This window comes from Ovis canadensis, chromosome 9, assembly GCF_042477335.2.
Source record: "Ovis canadensis isolate MfBH-ARS-UI-01 breed Bighorn chromosome 9, ARS-UI_OviCan_v2, whole genome shotgun sequence".
Classification (NCBI taxonomy): Eukaryota; Metazoa; Chordata; class Mammalia; order Artiodactyla; family Bovidae; genus Ovis; species Ovis canadensis.
The window spans coordinates 26,627,584-26,649,895 of NC_091253.1; the positions used below are offsets into that span (position 1 = coordinate 26,627,584).

The 22,312-nt window shown below is 62.2% G+C and overlaps 1 protein-coding gene across 5 annotated transcripts in view; it reads left to right on the forward strand.

The window, feature by feature from the left end:
• The window catches only part of TRAPPC9 (trafficking protein particle complex subunit 9), a 387,455-nt gene extending 368,307 nt beyond the window's left edge, over positions 1-19,148 (forward strand). For all 5 annotated transcript variants that reach the window (XM_069600923.1, XM_069600926.1, XM_069600925.1 and 2 more), the window contains 2 exons: positions 17,576-17,796; positions 18,324-19,148. In XM_069600923.1, coding sequence (XP_069457024.1) covers positions 17,576-17,796; positions 18,324-18,491 — 389 coding nt within the window. In that variant the 3' untranslated portion in view covers positions 18,492-19,148. The remainder of the gene's footprint in view (positions 1-17,575; positions 17,797-18,323) is intronic.
• Positions 19,149-22,312: the final 3,164 nt, after the last annotated feature.

Sequence of the window (22,312 nt, forward strand, 5' to 3'; positions counted from 1 at the left end):
GGTGCTCAGTATTCCTCCGGGGGAACCCAAGTATCTGCTGACCGAGACTGACCACAGAGTGCCTTTAATGACCATTGGTCTTGCGGTGCTGAAGACCTGCTGTGTGCCAGGTGCTAGGCCTGAGCCGGGAGAGAAGATAGAAGCCCTGGAGGGGCATCATCTCATGGGGTGGTGGTGGGAGTGGGTGGCAGAGACATGCAGCCATGGGACCAGAACACACACACTTTCCCCGAGGCCCTTGGAACCCACTGGCAGGATCTGATGCCCAAAGCCCACCTGGGCGAGGGGTCTCAGATCCCCTAGGCCTGGCTGGCTCAGATCTGGCCGTCCTTCCCTTGGTCTGCACGGAAGCCCTGGGGACAAGGGCTCCCCCACAATGACGGCTATGAGACTGGTGTGTCTGGGCACTCAGACTCTGGAAGTGCACTCGCCGGAGGGGTAAGCAACCTGGCTGAGTGGGTGTCCAACCTGGTGCTGGGAAAGCGGGGGCGGCCGCTCCAAGACAAGGGCCGTGCTGGAGCCTAGTGTGAAGTGCGGCCAGGGGCGTGGGCTGTGGGCGTCCTCCCTGGGTCCTCCCCAGGGCCCTCCGTCTGCGACGGGCCCTGTCCTGCTCTCACCGCCGTCTCCCGTGCCCGCCTCCCTCCAGGACGGCGCTCGACCCCCGTGGTGCCGCGCCTCCTGTGGCCCCCGTCCTCCGCCCTTGCAGCCGCAGCTTCAGTGAGTGCTCCCACGCGCCCCTCCCTCCCCCAGGCCCCGCCGAGCCCGTCCTCCCCCTCGCTCGCTGCCCGGGGCTCTGGCCCATCGCCTGCCCTGTCACTGCACCTCCACTGTCCGCCACATCGCCCCCCACGCCTGGCCCACTCGGCTCCTGGGGCACGTTTCTCCCTGGGGCCGCGCCGCCCACTCCCTGCTGTCTCTCCTCACCCCCCACCTCCAGGCGCCGCGGGGCCCCTGGGCTCCGACCTGCGCCTGGATCCTCACCCAGCGCAGCTCTGCTTCCGACGCCGCCCCCAGCTCCTTCCTTAAAGCAGAGACCTGGCTTATCTGTCACGGGGTTCTGCCCCTCTGGTCCTGGTGTCTTCACAGAGCCAGGCAGCCGGCACCGAGGCCTGGTTTCGGAGCAGCCTCCTGGCCCTGCCACGGAAGTCCATTCCCAGTTGTCACTGCCCGTCTCCCCCCGGGGCCCCCAGCGACCACCCATCTGCTTCCTGTCTCACCATCTGCCTGTTCTGGACAGCCCACCTCAGTGCATCTCACGGCACGTGTCTTCGCACCCAGCTCTCATGGAGTGCGGTGTTTCCGAGGTGCGTGTGTACCAGGACACGTGTCTGTATCCACGCCTGTCCTCAGCCCCTCACACACCTCCCTGGGTGTCTAAGAGGCCCTGCTGCTCACCACGCCCAAATCACGTTCTGCTTACTCCAGACTCCCCAGTGGCCTCCTCCCTAATGAGCTCACGCGGTGGCTCAGGCTCCACCCCTGGGTGCCTTCCACACCAGTGATGCGCTCACGAAGCCTCCAGAACACTGCCGGGTCTGACTGTGCCTTCCATCACTGCCGCCGCTCCATCGCTCCCCGGTCACTTGCAGGAGCCCCCTGACGGGCTCAGCTCCCATCCCGCACTGCCGGCTCCTGCCGGGGAGCCCGCAAGGCCAGGGTCCCCTGTGTTTTCCATCTCACCTGATGGAAGGACCACACACTCCTGCCTGGTCCCTGGGGCCTCCGCACCCACTCTCCCTTCGCCAGCACTCCTTCTCCGGGTGTCTGTCTGTACGTCTGGCCCCTGCTCACAGAGAACGTCCCTGACAGCCAGTGTGTGCCAGCCTCCCCCCTGCCCTCCTCCTCCACTCCTCAGGTCTGCCCGCCCGGCCAGCTGAGACATGTGCGTGTGTGTGTGTGTGTGTGTGTGTGTGCGCGCGCGCGCGCACTTGACTGCTGCTTTCCTGTGGGCTCAGTGAGAACACCTGAGCCGGGTGAACAGACAGACGGAAGGACAGACCTAAAGGGCTCTCTGCAGGGGAAGACAGACCACAGCTTTCCCCAGATCCTGCTTCTCTGGGACCAGATAAAGGGATTTCAGTAGAGAGTCATTTGCCTGGATGAGTCCATGGTGTGTCTCAGTCTTCCAGAAGGCCAGGCCTTAGAGTGGTTTTCGTGAAAGACCCTGACCCGTGCGTTCAGACAGAGACACGCTTTAACCCCAGCGCTGCCCGAGGGTACAATCACATCACTTAGCCTCTCCGAGCCTGGGTATTTTTCTTTCTCTTAACCCTCACTTACTGGGCTGCTGAGAAGACAGAGAGTCATTTGAAACATGCCTGCTGCTGTATCTGCATCCGGCTAGTGTCAGGCCAAGGCCCTCAGTAAATACTCCTCTCTTTCCTGTTTGATGAGAGAACATAGAAGTTTCTACCAGCCCCGTTACTAAGACCTGTTCCACTTCCAGGAAGCCGGGTGGTGGTGTGGCTAGTGGTGGGCTCAGGGTTCCACCCCAGCCGTGCAGCCCTGTGACCCCCGGAGCCTGGGCCTGGGTTTCCACCCTCACTTTTTGGGTGAGCTGCAGCAAAGAGGGGCTGCCCAGGGCTTCTGGCCCCATGGAGCCTGGCCTGACTGGCTCACCCGCTTCCTAAGCAAACAGGCGCTCCTTGGAAGGAGGTGGTGGTGGCAATGATGAAATTGTTCTGGAGAACAAACTGTTTCCAGCGTCCTGATTTGCATTCTGGCTCCTGACGTGCTCATTACAGCCTTTCTTCAGGGGTCTCTAAAGCAGCAGCTCTCCCTCCCCTTAGTCAGGGATCTGCACCTGAACTTGGTACCAGCCTCGAGTGGGGGCAGGCTGCCCTGTGTGTAGCAGCAGGCACGGCCAAGGTACCTTCAGCTGTGATCCAGCCTGTTCAGACTGGGGCCTCCCCCTGATCGGTGTGTGTGGGGGTGCGGCCAGGAGACCCCGTCCCCTGCGGAGGGCCATCTGTTCTCCTCACGGCTTTGTGTGCTGCGGAGCGTGTCAGTCAGGGATCTGCACCTGAACTTGGTACCAGAGCCGGGGGGGTGGGGGGGGACCCCTTAGGGAGCGGGGACAGCAGGGGGGCAGGGGGCTAGCCAGACCAGGCGTGAGGGGCACTGGAGCTGGGAACAGGGCTCAGCAACCCACTCTAGCATTCCTGCCTGGAGACTCCCACAGAGAAAGGAGCCTACAGTCAATGGGGTCGCGCAGAGTCGGGCACGACTGAAGTGCCTGAGCTCGCACTCTGGGTGCCAGTGCTCACACCGCGTCCTGTCCCAGCCCCGGACTCCAAGGGCCATGCTGGCAAACCTGGGCTCAGACTCCCAGCCACGATGGAGGTGTGTGTGTCAGGCTAGGAGGGTGAAGTGCCTTCCGTCTTGGCTGGCCAGCCTGGTTTAGAGCTGCTGAGCATCTGGCCCCAGGGGAGGCAGTCCCCACCTGTGCTCCCACCCTGAGCCCAGCTGGCAGCGTGGCAGGCTCGGCCTCCCGGGTCTCTTCCCCAGCCCTTGGCAGCAAAGGCCTCGGCAGCCTGCCCCCACGTGTCAGAAGCCTTGGACCCCTCTCCAGGGTGCTGCTCTGGGGCCAAAATGGCTTTCCTGCTAATTAAGCAGACAACACAGCATGCAATCAGCATCCACGTTGCTTTTAAACATTCCCTTTTTCTCCTGGAAGGAGTGCTGTGCTGGCCCAGAGAGGTATGGGCTGCCTCTCACGTGATGGTAGGAGGCTGATTGGTCAAACCAGGAGGGCGTGAGGGTGGGGCAGAGAGGCTGAATAATCACCCCGTCCCCTCCAGCTCAGCGATTCAAAGTCGCCACACCTGCTCCTTCACAAGCTTCTCCGAGCCAGGCATCGCCTCCTCTGTGCTTCTCCGCCCCAAGCCCTCCCTCCAGGGACCCTCACCCTGCACACCTCTCTCTGCCCTTACCCCCACGCTGCCCTGACCCCCAGCCTGGGAGCTGCACTCACCCCCCACCCTCACCCCATCCTCGGGGCCTCTCTTGAAGCAGGGGTAGAGTGGCATTGCTGGAGGTGGGAGTGAAAAGGAGCATCTGGTGGCGTCTGCAGGGTCCATCTGATGCCACGTGGGGCAGCTGGGGGCCTGGTCTGCTGTGTGTACTGGAGCAGAATAGAGGGCCTGGAGGAGCTTGGCGTGGGGGCCAGGTTTCAGAGGGGAGGGGGCATGGGCTCAGAGCCCAGAGGAGGCGGTTCTGGGCGGAACGGGCAGCTGTGACGCCGTCTGGGGGTCAGGTGAGGATGGAGAGCTTGGCCTGGAGCTCAGGTCAGACTTCCTGGAGGGGCGAGAAGTCTGACGGGCCGCCAGGACTAAGTCAAGTTGTCCCAGGCATAAGCACGGGTGTGGGGCAGCCCAGGTGATACCAAGCCTTTCCTTAACTTCCCTGGGCTTCAGCCTTCTCATCCATAAAACGGCAACACTGATACCTTCTCTGCAGCAGGGGGGCGGGGTGCTGGGGGGCACAAGGGTTAAAGGAGTCTCTGACCAGTGCCCACCCCAGCGGCAGTGAGCGGTGAACCCACCGTCTTACAACCCAGAGTGTCGTCACATTAGGAGGAGCTCTAGGGTGGCTGGCACATGCCCCGGGGACTCCCAGAACCCAGTGAGCCCCACAGCGCCCCCACGCCCTTATAAATTCCCAGGGCTCCAGGGTTCCCCAGCTGTCAGGGCTGAGTGAACTCATCTCCCAAGACGTTTCCTGGCCTCTGGCCCTTTAGACAGTCGCTGAGCCAGAAGGACGGGGAGCTCCTTGTCTCTGGGCTTTGGGGCTGGGGGCCTGCGAGTCCGCAGACCTGCTGGAGTTCCTGGCCTGTTCAGGGCTGAGGGGCTCGGCCTCTCTCGTGAGCCTGGCCTGAGAGACACCATCGACCATCTACGGGGAGGCAGGGCTCTGGGTCATGTGGGTGGATGAAGGGACCATGGCATGTGCGGAAGTTTGGGGGGCTGCTGGGGGCGGAGGGGAGGTGAAAGAGGCAGAGGGTTTGCTTCATGGATGCGGCGGGGGCAGGGGGGACAGTGGCACTGCAGGGTTAGGGTTGGGGGTAGGGTTTAGGTTTAGGGTTTAGGGTTAGAGTTAGGGGTTGGGTTTAGGGTTAGGGGTTGGGGTTAGGGTTAGGCTTAGGGTTGGGTTTAGTGTTAGGGGTTAGTGTTTGGGTGAGGGTTAGGGGTTTGGGGTTAGGGTTAGGGGTTAGGATTAGGGTTAGGTTTAGGGTTAGGGTTTAGGGTTAGGATTAGTATTTGAGGTTAGGGGTTAGTGTCAGGGTTAGGCATTAGGTTTGGGGTTAGGGTTTGTGGTTGGGGATTAGGGTTGGGGGTTAGGGTTAGGGTTGGGGCTTATGATTAGGGGTAGGGTTTGGGGTTTAAGTTTAGGGTTAGGATTAGGGGTTAGGGTTTAGGGTTTGGGTTGTGGTTTGGTCAGCCTCCGCAGCCGCTCCTCGGGCGTCGGCCAGGGCCCGTGGCTGATCACGTACCATTCGCATGCTCCAACACGGAGACACATGTTTTGGCTCTCCATCTGGCATGGGGTTCTGAACCCAGGCCTGGAGCCCCGAGGCCCCCACGTCTTTGGCGTGTTTGGGGTGAGATTTAGGCCACAGATGCCACGGGCCTGGCGATGAGCTGTGAGGGGGGTGACCCAGGTGACCCGGGCTTCTGTTGTACCAGCCTTGGGGTGTCAGGCCCACTCACTCAGCCATAAAGATGGCATTTCCCAAGCTCGACCAGGGCTCTCAGACGGGCCTGCCGGCCCCTAGACCAGAGACCCCTCACTGCCCAGGACACCAGGATCTGATAGTCCCCTAGGGTGGGCAGGGCTCACGTGCGCCCTCCAGAGCTTGGTGCCCTGATGACATCGCGCTGCCGTGCCCCCAGCTCCCTGGGGAAGAGGCGGCCCCACACACCGCTGCATGTTTCCCGAGCCCCGTGGGGGGCCCCAGTGGCCCTGGGCAGATGGCGGCCGTGGTGCGCCTACTGCTGCAGGACGTTGGTTGGGGGCGCAGGTCACTGTGTGTCCTGAGCACCTGCTGGGGACACAGGAGCAGGCAGACCCCTCCTGGCCTCTCTCAGCCTTTGCTGGCAGGTCATGAAGGCTGCGGAGACACAGCTTGGTTTCGTGGGGGGTCTGGTGAGGTCACAGGGGCCTGGACTTGCCCCGGCCCGAGCTGCGGACCCCGGCACGGGGTCCCGGAAGGTGACCGTGTCCTGGGGAGTGGTGGAGGCCGAGTTCCCCAGGGTCATCCATGGGCCCCTAATCCCCATCCCCACCCTCCTGCGTCCCTGGTGACTTTTTGTCTTTAATTTTTCATTTTCAGTTAATGAGAAACCACTGGGCAAACAACCAGTGAGGCCCACGTCAGCTTTCGACTGAGGCTCAACCCCCTTCACGGGAACGGAGGGTGGACACAGTCCCTGAGCTGAGAGTCCTTCTCATAGGGATCCCCAGCCAAGGGGGTGAGAAGTTCGTCCTCTGCAAACTTAAACACAGGCCCTGAGGCTGGAGTTCGGGGAGACAGGCCTGCTGTTTTCTGTAGCAGGGCCAGACATGTGGAAGTCACCATCAGAAAAGATGGGAAGTGCCGTGACCTGGAGGAGATTTAAGAGCTCACCCGTTCCATCAACCGGCGCTGAGGGGGCTGCCAGGGGGTCTGAGCAGGGACTGAGGGCCTGGAGCCTCCCTGCTGGGGGCTACGGAGCCCTGGTGACCTTGGAGGAACTCACGCCCTGCTTGGTGCTGAGAAAGAAGCAGTCGCAGCTCAGAGCTTTAAGCTCAGAGACAGACAGGGCCAGGAATTGGGTGGGCAGGAGCTTTAGGGGCTCCTTGCTCTATTTGGGCAGGTGCAAGAGGGCTTCTTGGAGGAGGGAGCAAGGGCACAGGGGCCTGCAGGGAGAGGGGGAAACCTTGGCTGTGGGGCCTCTGGGGACACCGAGTGCATCAGAGAAGCCAGCAATCCTTCCAGAGTGGCACGAGGCCCGTCTGGGAGCAGAGGGCCACGAGTCAGCCATGGGCCCCTGGGCAAGGGCCTTCTCTTCCAGTTCAGGGATGCCCAGGTGGCCCTGTAGCCTGAGCCCGGCCCAGCCCCGGAGCCTTTCACAGGGCACTGTGCAGGACGGGGGTGCGGCCTGGCCCCAGCTCCTCCTCTGCACACGGAGGGCCTGGCCGGTAGGAGAGGCAGTGGCCCCCGGACACCTGTCCTCCACAGAGCACATCTCCAGTGGAGGGGACATGGAGGGCAGCAGACGGGAGCTGGCATGGTCCCCTGGGAGTTGGGCCCAGAGCCGGTTGGCCCGCACTCATTTTCAGGGGGCCCTCCTTAGTCCAAGAAAGTCTGGACCCTCATGTGTGTCGGCCCCCCGGAACCTCTGGGATGCTCAGGGCCCCGCCTGAGAAGCCAGGCCAGGGCTTCCGTCCACAGGGTCGCCTCTGGTGAGGATGCTTAGGCCCAGCACAAGGTCCTCGCCGCGTGGACATCCGGCTGGGCCCATTGTCTGCAGGCTGGTCTGCTCTGGAGTCTCCCTGCCCTGTCTGACCCCTGTGCCCCGGGTCGGGGCAGGGGCAGTGGGTTTGTGCAGGCCTCAGCCCACCCCCACCCTCAACACTGCGAGCTCCACCAAGGGGCTTTCTGCAGTGCTGCTCGCCCTGGCCTGGGCAGAGGGTCCACGGGGGGCCCCCTTACTTCCTCCTCCTGAGCCCCTAAGCCCACCTGCCAAAGGGCTGGTGGCCAAGCCTTGGCAGGGCAGTGCCCTGTGGGCTCAACGGGCACCCTTGGGCACCCTTTCTCACGGCCAGGAGTGGCCCGACCCTGATCCCAGTCCAGTACAAGGCAGCCGGCTCAGCACCGCCATCTGTCCAGCGGCCCAGCTCCCATAGTTCGGGCGCACAGGCTACTCAGCAGGTTCTCTTGTGGCCGGTGTCCTTCCCGAATGATCTGTGTGCTCTGGGATGCTACGTGTCTATGGGAAGCTTTGGCTATCACTGCTTAAAGAGTCCGTTTGACATGATAAATGTTGATCGAGCACCAGGCAGGTGTCAGGCCCTGGGCCCTGTGCAAAAAGGCTGAGACTGGGGACTGTGGGGGGACAGTCCTGGCACAGCAACTAGATGCCAAGTGAGCCCGCATGCTGCCCTGGCTCAGCAGAGAGAGTGGTCTGAAGTGGACCTGGAGGGGTGAGCCCAGGCCTGAGCACCATGAAGCCTGTCTTGAAGCCATCCAGTTCATTCCTCCCATGTTACATATAGATGAGCAAGCAGAGGCTCAGAGAAGTTAAGTGATTTCCCTAAGGTCACACAGCAAGCCATAGGCAGGCCTTGTTCATTCATCAGTTCAGTGACTGAACCCTGAGCCCTGCCTTCGAAAAGCTCACCTTCAATGAGCTTCAAATCAATGAGACATTTTGTCAACAGAAAATCCTGGCATGAGGCTATACATGATATAGCCTTGTGCAAAGCTGGGTGTGATTCAGGAAGTCTTCCTGGAGAGAGTGCTGCTCGAGCTGAGTTTTGGAAAGGACCAGAGGAGCTGGCAAGGCAGAGAGTATTGGGGGTCCTGTGAGGGGGTGATGGATGGCAGGAGGGGTGTCACAGGGCGCTGGGGAAGGGCAAGCAGAGGAGGAGCGGCAGGGGGTCTTCAGCTTGGTCTAGAAGACTCTGAAGGCCATCAGTCCTGTATCGACACCCTTTTACATCTTCTCAGTGGAAACCCTTTCTCTTCTTGGCTGTCTCCCCCTACCCTCCAACCCTCTGGACTGACCCAGGAATCCAGAGACCTGGTTTCTGCACCTGACCCTGCTACCAGACAGCAGAAGGTCTGCAAATCCTGGGGAGACCCAAGGTACCTGGGCCCTGCTGGGCACCGGGGGACAGAGGGAAGCGTGCACACATTTTTGGGCAGGCAGGACCCCAGGTAAGTGCCGAGTGCTGAGCGCAGCTCAGGTGAGGCTGAGCTGGACAGGCAGACAGGGCAGCTTCAACAGCCTGTGCAAAGGTCCAGTGGCATGAAACCAGCTGCACAGCCCCTGCCCATGCCCGCTGGGATGACCTCCTCCCCCAGTGTGCCCCTCCCTCCAGCCCTCAGCTCTCTCATCTGGGAAGGAAGGCCGTAGATTCCTCCCTATCCTCCTGGTGCCGGCAGCCGCCTGTGCAGTCTGACCCTGCGGGGCAGGTGGTCTGGGGCTGGGGTGACCTTGTGGGGAGGACCAGGCTGGACACAGAGCCACAGGAGCCGTGGAGGGCCTGCCTGGGTGGCAGCGATCTCCGCTTTATTGAGTCTTGAGAGAAGATGAAAAATGAGAGATTGAAAAGGTAGGGACGCTGCTCGGGGACAGCGGAGTCATTTTAAATTCTCTGCTGTCCTCAGAATGATGTCTTTGCATAATGCCCCCAGCCAGCAGGCACAGCATTCATCCTTTTGTCCTGTTTTTCCCCCTGGTTTATCGTCAGTTGAGGTGCTTGTCCAGAAAGAGAAGGTTGAAGGCAGAGGACTTAATGGAGGCCCTGTCTCCAGCATGCGGTGGTGGTGTTCTCTGTGCAGAAGGCAGCTCTGTTCCAGAGGGGAAGGGAGGGGCCCCCGGATCCGAGGACCCACCCAGCATCAGATTCGCAGCCCGGCCCTGGGCACACTGGCTCCGTACCGGGTCCCGGTGCCCCTTCTGAAGGGAGACGATTTGGATAGACGAGCCCTGGAGGCCTGTAAGCTGCACAGCTGTAACAGACAGCCCCAAATTTCAGGGGCCCGACACAGCGGCCTTGCTCTGTGTCTCGTGGTGTGGGTGGCGGGGGCTATCTGGGGCTCAGGGACCCCCGCCCACCACACTGCTGCCCTTATCCTGTGGCTCCTCCCCTGACCCATCCAGCATCTTCAGTGCTGTCACTCGGCCGAGCAGGGACTGCAGGAGGGATGAGTTTGTGGGCCAGCTTTGCGGGGCGTGTGTCATTGTCCCCCTACTGTCCCCTGGCCACGACTCAGGCTCGCGTCCGCAGCTTACCGCTAAGGCACTGGTTTGGTGAACACCCAGCCGGCCTCCGCCCGCCAGAACGTCTCAGAGCAAGTGTTCCATGAGGGAAGGGCCAGCCCAGCAGGCCCCCAGGCGGACGGGGCGGGTGGGCAGGGCCTTAAGCCCCTGGGGGCTGGGGCGCACTGCCAGGGGGTAGACAGAGGGCCAGCCAGCAGCGTGGCACCCTCCGGCGAGACCCTGCCCCGAACACAGGCTCTTCACACTCACCCGGCCTTGAGCTGCGCGTGCACTGCTGCCTGTGGTCCCCGCCGTCACCCCTCAAGCCGGTCGGGCACGTCTCTGCCCTGGGTTGGAGCTCAGCCTTCTCCCGGTTCACCCGTGGTCCCCGCCATCACGGCTCGAGCCTGTCGGGCACGTCTATGCCCTGGGTTGGAGCTCAGCCTTCTCCCAGTTCACATGGTCCCCGCCGTCACCCCTCGAGCCTGTCGGGCACGTCTCTGCCCTGGTTTGGAGCTCAGCCGTCTCCTGGCTCTGCACCCCAGCCCTCTGGCTGATCAGGGGAAGAGACAGAAGCCCTGGCTCTCCCGGAACCAGGATGTTGTCTGAGCTCTGCCACCCTGCTCACCTGGCCCACCAGCCCGGGGGGAAACCACGGCAGGGGGACCCCTGACCCGGTGGGTGGTGTGGGCCGAGTGTGTTTCTCCCTGTCCCTGAAGCAGGCTCACAGGGCCCCCAGCAGCCATGGTCCACGTGGGCCATGGCCTCCTGGGGCTCCCCACCCACCGGCCCCTGCACAGACGTGCCCAGGAAGCCCGAGAACATCTCCACGAGCCAGCTCCCAGCCTCATATGTCCCCCCTCCAACTCCAGCTCGCCTTAATTTTAATTTAATTCCCTTTAATCTTTAATGAAAAGTTGTAAAAGTAAATTATTTACCCAAGAGAGCCAAACGGCTCCTCAGGAGCTGTTCTCAACTGGAGGGTAATTACATGTGCGGGTCTGGAGCAGTCTCCCTCCCTGGGTTCTGGGGAGGAGGCATTCTGGTTTATGAACTAATTAGCTACCTCAGTGACTGTTAAAAACACACGACATTTGGCGCCTTGAGAGCAGAACCCTGGTCTCACGCAGTGCCCACCTTGATGAGCGCCCAAGGGCAGGACGAGCCCATGACCCTGAGGCCCCGGGCAGCCCGAGCTGAGCTCTCAGGAGCAGCCCTGCCCCTGGTGCATCCCCCTGTCTGAGCCCCGCACAGCGGACAGAAGGAGCCACCCCCTTCCCCACAGGGAGGGAGGCTCAGAGGGCAGGGTGGGTGCAGGGGGGCTGTGTGGTTTCACACCTCCTCCCCAGATGCCCACTGCCTACTTTTGTGTAATATCCTCTCCCAGAACACCGTCACCCCCACCTGCGGGGCATTTCTGTGCTTCTAACCTCTTTTGCCAACTCTTTCAGGAAAACAGCAAAACAACATTGGACACTTCTGGACTAAGGGAACCCATATTTGGTGCAGTTGGTCAAGACTTGGAGGAGTGGGCGTGCTAGGAGAGGCTATGTGTGCATGCGTGCATGCATGCTTATGCTTGTGAGCTGAAATGTGGGCGCTGAAGGCCCACATGGTTCCCTAGGTCAGTACACGCTTGTATCTGAGTTTCCTAATAGCCGCAGAGAGTAGGTCAGTGACTTGGCTCTCACTGGTACCCAGGGAAGACTTGCTGCCCTGGTTGCGTACAGAGCAACTAGCTACGTTTGCAGTAGAGGAAGTTCACCGCTTTTCACTGGATCGTTGGAAATTACAGGGTTTTCTGCTAGGTCTGCCTTCTCCCAAGGATGCTGGTGTTGAGGAGGGTGAAGCAAAACTCACTGGCCAGGGGCTCAGCCCACATCCCAAGGCTCAGCTATTATTCTTTTCTCATTTGAGGTTTTTTTTTTCCTTTTCCTTTGCGCTTCATTTAAAGGGTGACAAAGCTTGATTAATTCTCAAACCTAGCCTTGCCTGAATCAAATTTGGCTCTAAAATCTAGGCCCATCCAAGATTTATGTCAACTAGAAAAATGTGTGTGCCTTGTGAAATTTGAAATTCAAATACATCTTAGCTGAAGCCCGCTTGGTAGATCTTTGAGAACCTGACTCTCTCCAGCTCCTCTCAGGCCTTCCCCTCACTCATTCCTGCTTGTGTCTCTAAAGATTCTGTTGTGTCCAGAATCAGACCGTAAGTCTGCTTAGCCATCCAGTTTTGTCAAAGAAACCAAAAGCCCAGAAAGAAAGGTGAGCCCGGAACAGCGTCCTTGTCAGGAGTCCGGGCTCCAGGGGAAGAACAGGCCTCCACCACCGACTGTGGGAGCCAGGCCCTAAGGAAGGAACAAGCAGACCGTCAGATGAGTCCGTTGAACACGAAATCCACGAGCCCCCTTCTTCGCCACTGAAAAGTGACTTGCCTGTGACCTTGGGGCCTGCTGATGTTTTCCGTGTCTCCTTCGGCCCCCAGGGGAACATGCTGTGTAGGCTCCACCCAGAGGCCCACCCTGCCCATTGTCCATGCCTCACAGAGTGCCCTTGGCCCTGGACACACACGTCAGAACAGACCTAGGAAGCGCAACTCCGGGGAGCCGCCAGGCAGGTCTTTTCTTTTGAGAAGTCCACAGTGGTTTAGAACTGCCGGACTGTTCACAGCCATTTGGCAAGTGTCTCTCAAGTGCCAGGAGTGTCTGCCCACCCCTAACCTTCACACCCACCCACTCCATGGACCATACTGGAGAGACGCGGTGGACGCCGCAGGGCTGGCCTGACTGCTGGCCTGTGCCTGACTTGCCGTCCGCAAGCTCCGATCTCCATCCAGCCCTCCTCTTGGCTCCGGAGCCCCTGCTCCCAGCTGCCTTTCTGGAGTCCAGGTCCTGACGCACTGTGCTGGCCTCGGGTCTGCCCAGCCCTCTGTCCTCTGCCATGCTCATGGGGAGAGGGGCCCAGTCTACATCCCAACCCTCGGCCCCAGAGGGTCGAGTCGGGTTAAGGGATTGGAATTCCAGAAGGCTCCCAGCCAGGGAGAGATGAGTGAATAAGACCAGAAAGGAGGCCTTTGCAAACCTGTGTCTGGATCAGAGGGCAGAGACACACGTCCGCCCTGTGGACCACGACGGCCGTAGCAGCCTGGCCAGGCACGGTTTCGGCAGGAGATGCCACTGGGCCATGTGCTGGGATGGCTGGACAGAAAAGGTGGGCAGTGCAGGTGCTGGGAGGAACGTAGAGGATCTGAACACGGCGGGCGTGACAGTGAGGTCACGCCGCTGCTGCAGAGCACAGCCTGGTGATCCCTCAGCTGGTTAAATGCCGCCACCCCTCCCCCAACTCCAACCGGCAATTCCGCTCCGAGGTGTGTGCCCTCGGGAACCAGAGAACTGCGTCCACACAGACACTGTCCTCGAGCGTCCGCAGCGGCATTGCTCACAACAGACAAGGGCGGAGGCACTCGGGTGCCCGCCCGCAAACGCGTGGATGCCCAGCTGTGGTGTGTCCATCACGAGAAGGAGCAAGGCATAGATGCCCACAGACTGAGCCCCAGCAGCATCACACTCGGGGAGAGAAGCCTGCTCTTAAAGGCCGAGTATGTGTGGTTATGGGGGTTTCCCTGGTGGCTCAGACAGTAAAGAATCTGCCTGCAATGCAGGAGACCCAGGTTTGATCCCTGGGTCGGGAAGATTGCCTGGAGAAGGGAGTGGTTCCCCACTCTTGTGTGACAGTCCATAGAATTGGGGTGTCTGTAGAGCTGGAAGCTTGAATCCTGGTTGTTCGGGGGTAGGGGACAGGTGGGAGAGGAGAAGGGGCAGGGGGTCGCTTTTGGAGGTGATAAAAACACTCTCACGTTGCCTGTTGCCTGGTTGCTCAGATCTGGGAACAGGTGAAAAGCCATGGAATTGTGCACTTCAGTGGGTGAGCTGTGGTTTGTGAACTAAATCTCAATAAAGCTGTATGAAAAATAACGCATGCCCTGGCCACCAGGGTTCCCGAGGGAGCTGAGCGCTCAGCTGTGCACCTGGGTGGCCGTGGCCTGTCCCCACTGGGACCCCTGTAAGTGAGGCCGTGTCCGTGCCACCTGGCGGGCTTGGTCTGGGGACTGCGTGAGATGATGAAACCTCAGGACACTGGCCAGGGTGCCCTCAGGAGCTGCTGTCACCCCCAAGAACAGTAATGGTGAAATGAGAGGCGGGCAGTGCCTGTGGGGGGAGGTGGAGAGGGAGAGGGGCCCTGGGTGCAGAGGCCGAGCGGGGACACCCCCTCCCCCCGGGCCCTGCCCCTGCTGCTAGGCTCCTCTGAGCCAGGAGCCCTCTGCAGTGAGTGCTGTGCCCCGTGTCCCCTGGGCACCAGGAAGGCCGGCTCCCTCCAGGCACAGAGCGCAGCAGAGGCTGTGTTCAGTGAGGCTGGGCGGGGGTCTAAAACTGGCCCCGCCTGGGGAAGCAGAGCTCTTCCCACCCCTCCTGGGAGAGAGGGGAAGCCGAGGCAGAAAGACCTGGCCCCGGCTCCAGAAATAGGAGCACCCTCCCCACCCCCGCCCCGGGTGGCAGACCCTCCGTCAGGGCCCTGGCAGCCCCATCTCCTCGCTACACCTCAGCATCCCTGCTCAAAGCCCGTGGAAACCACGCCTGTGCCCTGTGCCCTCTGCCCTCCAGGAGCCCGTGAGGCTGCTGGGGGAGGCTTCTTGGCCTTGGGGGAGGCTCTGGAGGGGCTGCGGGGGGACAGCACCGTGCTCACTCTGCCTTCAGGTGCCGCCTCGGGTGCAGGCAGCTCCCCCGCCCTCCGCGTGCTCTCCCCGCGTGAACCCCGCCCCGCGTCCCCACGGTGGCCGCCGGTGGCTGGCCCTGGCCAGCTGCCTTTCTCCCCGCACCTCCCTCGCTGGAGTGGGCCCCGCAGGCCCTTCCCTCCTCTCGCCTTCTATTTATAGCCGTGTTCCTGCCAGAGCCTGGCGACGTGCTGTAGCATAAACGCGGCAGCCGCTTCGGGAGGGATCCTGGGCTGGATAGAATGAAGTCCGTGATGCTGGCTGGTATTAAAAGTGAAGGAGAAGCGGGCTGGGGGCGGCGGGAGGAGATGGACTGTGGCCCGATTTAATGCTCCAAGGAAAGAGGCTAATCCGCTCCCAGGAGGTTTCTTACAACATGAGCTGCTCCTGCACGAAGAATCTCCTCCACAAAAGCCTGGCACGCGAGTTGGGATCAGAGCCGGGCGGCGGCAGCTTGGTTCTGAGGTCCCCTCTGTGGGACACTCGAGGGGCTGGCCCAGTCTCTTTGAGCTCCAGGGGTCCCAAGGGGCCCTTGAGCCCCTTGAGAGGGATTTGAGCCTCTTGAGAGTCCCTTGTACAGCAAGGAGATCCAACCAGTCCATCCTAAAGGAAATCAGTCCTGAATATTCATTGGAAGGACTGATGCTGAAGCTGAAACTCCAATACTTTGACCACCTGATGTGAAGAACTGACTCATTTGAAAAGACCCTGATGCTGGGAAAAATTGAGGGCGGGAGGAGAAGGGGACGACAGAGGATGAGATGGTTGGATGGCATCACCGACTCAATGGACATGGGTTTGGGTGGACTCTGGGAGTTGGTGATGGACAACAAGGCCTGGTGTGCTTCCGTCCATGCGGTCGCAAAGAGTCAGACACGGCTGAGCAACCAAACTGAGCTGAACTGACCCCAGCCTCACAGCCCACTCATTCACTCTCTGATTCATCCATTCATTTGGCCAATAAAGATGAAATAGAAGGGCGCCTGCCTGGCCCAGGTGCTGGGGCAAGAAGAGAGGAACCCAGACAGTGAACAAACAGGTGGGCAAACGAGGGAACTTGAGAGAAGATGCTGAGGTCAGGAGATGTGGCATGAGGGAGTGCCGGGCAGGACGGCGCTGTGCTGCGTGGTTAGAGGCCGCCTCTCCCGGGGGCCCAGGTGTGCCGCCGGTGCAGAGGCCCCGGGGCCGGGCCGGGCCGGGCCGGGCCTGCAGGACTGGGGTGGAGAGGTAGTGTGACTGAAAACACAGGCAGGGGGAACCTGGCTCAGGGTCTGGAGACTGGTGTCAGTGGCCACCCTGTGGTCAAAGCTCCCTTTTGTTCTGAGTGTCTTCTGCCTCCCCGGCCACACAGCCTCCCTGGGCTCTCTCCTGCCCCTCCTGCCCTTACAACCTTGGAGATGATGACATCGGGCCACCCGGATGCTCCAAGCTACTCAGCTCTTCAGGGTCCTTGCCACGTGCGGGAACACCCGGCTCGGGCTCCAGGGGGTAGGGCGTGGACGTCTTCGGGGGTGTCACTGTCTCCCACACCCCACTCGGGTGGCACAGGCCCAGGGTTCTGGGGGTCTCTCAGGAAGAAAGCTAGCCCTTACAGAGCTGGCGTTCTGTGTGTCCCGCCCACCGCTCCCAAGGAACCCCCAGGTCGAGATCTCTGGTGCATGGCTCCCCCACAGCCTGAGGGTCAGGAGACAGGCCTCCAGGCTGGGACACCCCTCCTGACCTCTCCCAGGGGCCCCTTCCCTGGGGCTGGGGCCCTCCAGGTCCTGCATGTGGCCTGCCGGCAGGTAGTCTGTGGTCTGCGGCCCTCCTGGACACAGCGGCCCAGGAGAGGCTGGCAGGGCTGGGTCCCGGGTGCTCTCTGTCTATTGCATCAGCGCCGCGCCGGCTTACCTGCACCCATCACATTCACTGCCAGCCCAGGTGAGGAAGGGCCTGGAGAAGCTGCATAAATGCCAATTGTCCCTGTGGGCTGAGGATTAAAGCTGGTCCGGGACCTGGCCCGCCCGCACAGTCTCTGCTGCCCAGGGTGGATGTGGGCACCAGTGATAAGATCTGGCAGGGCGGCCATGCGCCCCATCCCCCTGCTTTCGGGTTTCTGGTTCTCGCAAAACCTCTGTGAAGTAGACTTTCCTCTTATCTCCTAAAGGAGAGGACTCCAGGGCCCAGGGAGGGCGAGTGGGAGGACTCAGGAGAAGCTGATCAGCTCCTCCTTCCTCTGCCTGTTTTCAGGACACTCGTCCCTCTGACCTCCCAGCCTGTGCCTCGCGCCCAGGCCAGAGAGCAGTCCTCCAGCCGGCCTGCTCAGGGGTCACAGTGTGGCCTCTCCTGTCTGCCTGCCCGACCCCCTACCCCGTGCAGCCCCTTGTTTCCTGTCCCCTGCCCGACAGTGCTCAGCCTGCTCCGTGACCCCCGGGCCTCCCCCCAGCTGCTGTTACGTTTCCCTGGTGCCCCCAGGGCCAGCCCAGCCCTCACGGGGGCCTCTGGGCAGGTCACCCTGCAGGTGACTCCATAAAGGCCCACCTGTCCGGGCCCCTGCCTGGTCCTTGGCCTGCGCATGGTCCCCTCCAGGTCCGAGTCCCTCTCCTGGCTGCTTGCCACCTGCAGGAGCCCCTGAGGGTCAGGGCCAGAGATTAGCCCTTCCAGCTGGGGGCATCTAGGAGGCCCCCCCAGGAACCCCCAGCCTGCAGGTCAGGAGAGCAGGTGCTGGGGCCTGCAGGTATCCCGCCCCCAGGCTGGCACAGCGCGGGTGGCAGCTATGGCGGGTGGAGGAGCCGGTAAACAGGGGAGGCAGGCGGGTGGCCAGGGCCCTGATGCTCTGGCGCCCTGTGTCCCTGCAGACGTGCTGGTGGACGGACAGCCCTGTGACTGCCAGGCGGCGGCCTGCCAGGTGGGCGACCCGGTGCGCCTGGAGGTGCGGCTGACCAACAGGAGCCCGCGCAGCGTGGGCCCCTTTGCCCTCAGCGTGGTGCCCTTCCAGGACCACCAGAACGGCGTGCACAACTACGACCTGCACCATGCCGTGTCCTTCGTGGGCTCCGGCACCTTCTACCTGGACAAGGTGCGTGGGGCCCTCCCCAGGGGCGGCAGGTGCAGAGGCTCCACATTGACCCTTGTCCGCCTGACTCTCCTGGAGACCCCAGGAGAGTCTTCATACGTGAGTCCCGGGAGCAGGGGAGGGCCTTTGAGGAGCTGGGATGGGGCATCCAGGGCACCACTGGCCTGCCCGCTGCAGGCAGCTCCCCCTTGCTCAGCAGTCACTGTGCCCAGAGGAGCAGATGAGGTCACGAGGCACGGTCCTCCCGCTCCGCTCACCAGTGGGCATGCGCCTTTGGCCCTAAACACTCCCCAGCTCGCTGACCCCCAGACAGCCCAGGGAGGGAGGTGCTGTCAGCTCCTTCCCGGGACAGGAGCTGAGGCGCAGAGAGGTGCAGGGACTTGCCTGGGGCAACAGCGCAGAGAAGCCCTGGGGGGTCGCGGAGCCAGGCCTGGGGGTCCTCCCCCGCCCCCACGTCCAGTTGGCCCTGGGTCTCCCCGGGCTTTCGGGGCCCCGTGGCTCCTGGCTCTCACCTCTGCCTCCTCTCTCAGGTGCAGCCGTCGGGCCAGGCGGCCTGCCTCGGGGCGCTCCTCTTCCTCTACACGGGCGACTTCTTCCTCCACATCCGGTTCCACGAGGACGGCCCCAGCAAGGAGCTGCCCCCATCCTGGTTCTGCCTGCCCAGCGTGCACGTGCGCGCCCTGGAGGTGGAAGCCTGAGTGCCCCGCCCCGTCCCGAGTCCCTGATCCTGCAGGGAGAGATGACCAGAGGCCCCCCTCCCCGGGGATGGGCCACGGCCGCTGCCACGATGCCCGTCCCCTCCTCCTGGCTACCCGACCCCCAGCCCGCAGCCCCCACGTCTGCCTGCCGCGTCCTCTCTGGGACTCGCAGGGGCCCTGCACGCGGCAGCCTCGCCCCTTCCCACCCTGCCCGTCGGGCCCCCCCTGCGAGCTTGGGCTATGGCAGATGCTGACCCAGACCCCACAGTGTGTCCCATCCACCCAGCCCAGGCCTGGGGTCCCTGCACCTGTTCTCGTGACCTGGGGTTCACAACCCAGCTGGCAGGAAGGGAAGGCAAGCATGAGGGAGCAGCCCTTCCCGGGCGGGTCTGGGGAGCCTCCCTCGGCCCCCTCGGCCCTTGGAATCCCCCGAGGGCTGGCTCTTCTCCTGGGGACCCCGAGGCAGCAGAGCTGGGAGAGATGGCACCGTGGGTGACACTGAGAGTTTCCCGCTGCCCCTGGGAGTGGACACCCCTGCCTCAGCTGTCCTGGGCCCTGGGCTGGTTCCAGGCCGGGCTCGGGGGCGTGGCCTGTGTGTGTCTGTGTATCGGTGACAGATTCTCCAATAAAGGGCCTGCCTTGCTTCTCTGCTGGTCACCTGCATCCTTGCCTCTGCTTGTCCAGCGCGGTCAGGCGGCCGTCCCCCGCCCCACCCAGCTTGTCAGCCCCCAGCTCAGGTAGGGATTCCTGCAACCCACCATGGCACGCATGGCCGGTGGCCAGCAGGGTTGGAGCCATGTCCGTCTGTCCCTGTGAACCCCAGCCCCTCCCCAAGCATGTGCTCTTTGGGCCTGGTTCTCATCTCTCTCTAAACACCGTCTCGAGTCCCAGCACAGTGGCCCCGAGCCCCCAGGATGGCTCTGGCCTCCCCAGCCTTTCACTTCCTCTCCTGAGATACACACGGGCTTCCCTGGCTCAGCTGGTAAAGAATCCGCCTGCGATGCAGGAGACCTGGGTTCCATCCCTGGATTGGGAAGATCCCCTGGAGAAGGGAAAGGCTACCTACTCCAGTATTCAGGCCTGGAGAATTCCATGGACTGTATAGCCCATGGGGTCACAAAGAGTCGGACACGGCTGAGCGACTCAGCACACACCTGAGATACCCACACACTTGGGAAGGTGTTTGGGGGTGACGCTCGCCTCCAGAAGTCGAGGTGAAGCTTGGAGGTGGGTGTCCTGTAAGCAGCCTTGGACCCACCCTGCCCCCCGTGATGGTTGCCTTCGCCTACTCCCCCTCATAGCTCCCGGGTTCGCCCAGTGCCCCCACCCTGGGCAGCCGCCCCCCACCTGCAGCCCTCACTCCAGGCGGGCTCTGAGCCCCCTACCCCCGCCCAGGCACCCTCAGGCAGGCCTTGTCCAGCAAACTGCCCGTCCTGAGCAGGGTCCCAGGCTGGAGAGAGGGTGAGGGTCCCAAGGCACAGAGCGGGGCTGGGGAGAAGCCAGAGGTGTCTGAGGCTCCCGGGTCCTCCCGTTTCCTCACGGCAGCAGGGCCATGGCTGACCCACTCATGGAGCAGAGCAGGAGGTGCAGGGAGCAGGCCGTCATGGGCCTGGCACCAGGCCGCTGGGAGCCCCCAGATTTCAGAGACGGGCACCCCTTCACAGGGACTGGTACACCCTGGCTAGAAAACCTCTCAAGCAGAGCTGCAGGCTCAGGGCAGCAGAGAGCTCCTGGGTCCGCCTCACACGGGCTGCACGTGTCTCCTGGTCAGCGCCTCCCAGAGCCAGGCGTGGCAGAGCCCCGGCTCTGCTGGGCAGAGCCCCACGCAGACAGGGGTACTGAGATACACACACACCTGGGAAGGTGTTTGGGGGTGACACTGGCCTCTAGAAGTCGAGGTGAAGCTTGGAGATGGGTGTCCTGTAACCAGCCTTGGACCCCCCACCCCCGACAGCTGCCTTCGCCTGCTCGGGGGGACGGAGCTCAGGGCCATGGGCAGCCTGAGCCAGTTCTCAGTCTCCATCTCCCCGGCAGGGTCACCGGTGGAGAAGGTGGGAACTCGCAGCTCTGTCTCAAGGCCTGAGCCCGCACCTCATGGGCCAGGCTGCCCCTGGCGGTTTTGCAGGCGGCTTGTCGCCTGCCGGGAGCTGGGCTGAGGGTGGGCGTCCTGTATTGCCCCGAGCGGGGCTGAGCTGCCCTGCGGTGGCAGGGAGGGAGCACTGATGCAAACACAGAGCTGCCGCGAGGCCTGTGGCACCCATTCCCTCCACCCCACCAGCCTCCACCCTCTCTGGCCTTGCTTCTCCTGAGGCCTGCCCGGAGCACGCACCTGGCTGCTTGTACAGGCCGGCCCAGGGAGGGGCTTCGCTTGAGGGCCCTGGGGCACACAAGCACGTCTGGGAGGTGGGGGACCCCCACAGGGGGATGAGGGGTCGGGGCAGGGACAGGCCAGTACAGAAGGATCTGCGGGGCCCCAGGGCTGACGTCCCCAAGGAGCCTGGGGGGAGTGAGAAGGCGGCCCCCGCCCCCGCCCGCCCTCAGCGGCACGAGCTGGCCGGTGTGTGTCCAGCCCGCAGGGGTCATCCCTGAACACCAGCCGTCCTCAGTCGCGAACAGATCAGGCACTGGCCTTGGGAGCCCTGGGGGCGATGGGAATTCCAGGGAACCTTGGGGGCCAGGAGTGGGGGCTTGCCACGGCCATTTTCCAGGATGAGCTGAGTGTGACGTAGCAGACACTGGGTCTCTGCCCTCAGCCTCCGATACGGCTCTATCACCTCCTTGGAATTTCCTGGGTGAAAGGAGCGCCTTTTGTTCTGAAGAGGCCGCTCTGGCTGGGCTCCTGGGAGGCTTCAGCGTGGTCACCAGAAAGGCCTAGCGAGACCAGAAACTTGGACCTTCCTATCCCACCCTCACTGTCCAGGAGGGGAGAGGGGGCTGGAGGGTAAGTTAATTGATCAAGCCTGCAAGATGGAGCCCTCTTAGAACGGCCTTCACGGCGGATATGGAGGGCTTCCTGGTCGGTGAATACATCCGTGGGCCAGAGGCTGTCCATGCCAGCTCCACAGGGACAGAAGTGCCTGCACCCGGGACCCTCCCAGACCTCGTCCTGGGCACCTCCCCATCTGTATCCTTTGTAATGTCGCTTACAATCAACTGGTCAACGTAAGTTACGTGTTTTCCTGAATTCTCTGAGCTGTTCGAGCAAACTATCAAACCTGAGGAGGGTCATGGGAACCCCAAGTGTTTTCTAGTTTCCCAAACAAATACAGCAGTTATCAGAGAAGTTACTGGATGCACCAAGAGAGAAGTCGCAAGGCTTCTTGGAGGAGTGGTTGCTGGAACTAACCTAGTCACCCTGAAGGGTGACCCAGGTGAGGCCTGTGTTGCGAATGCCTCCCACGGTGGAGGAGATGAACTGAGTCGAGCCCAAGGGCAGCCCTGCGTGGACCGTGAATATTTGGAGCTCCGTCGTGGGGCCAGCAGGAGCCAGGGAACCATGTAGAGCAGGGGTGGGGCGTTTGTGTGGCTAGGGCGTTCCAGCTGTGTGGCCGAGGCAGCAGACCCAGGTGCTGCTGGTCTGGATGATGCGTCCTGGTTCTTCAGGTCCCAGACTGCCGGCTCCCAGGCCCTGCAGTGCTACAGCTTCCGTGTCTGGACCCCTCCTCCCTCCGAGGGCCAGAGGAGGCTAAGCCAGGAATAGCCTGTGTCCTTTTCATCTTACCAGCTGAGCCAGCTTGGCCTTGCCCTCCTGACATTTGGTCCTTTCAGGCAGGACAGGCCTGCAACGATCCCAAAATTACCCCATCGTCAGACTCTGTCAT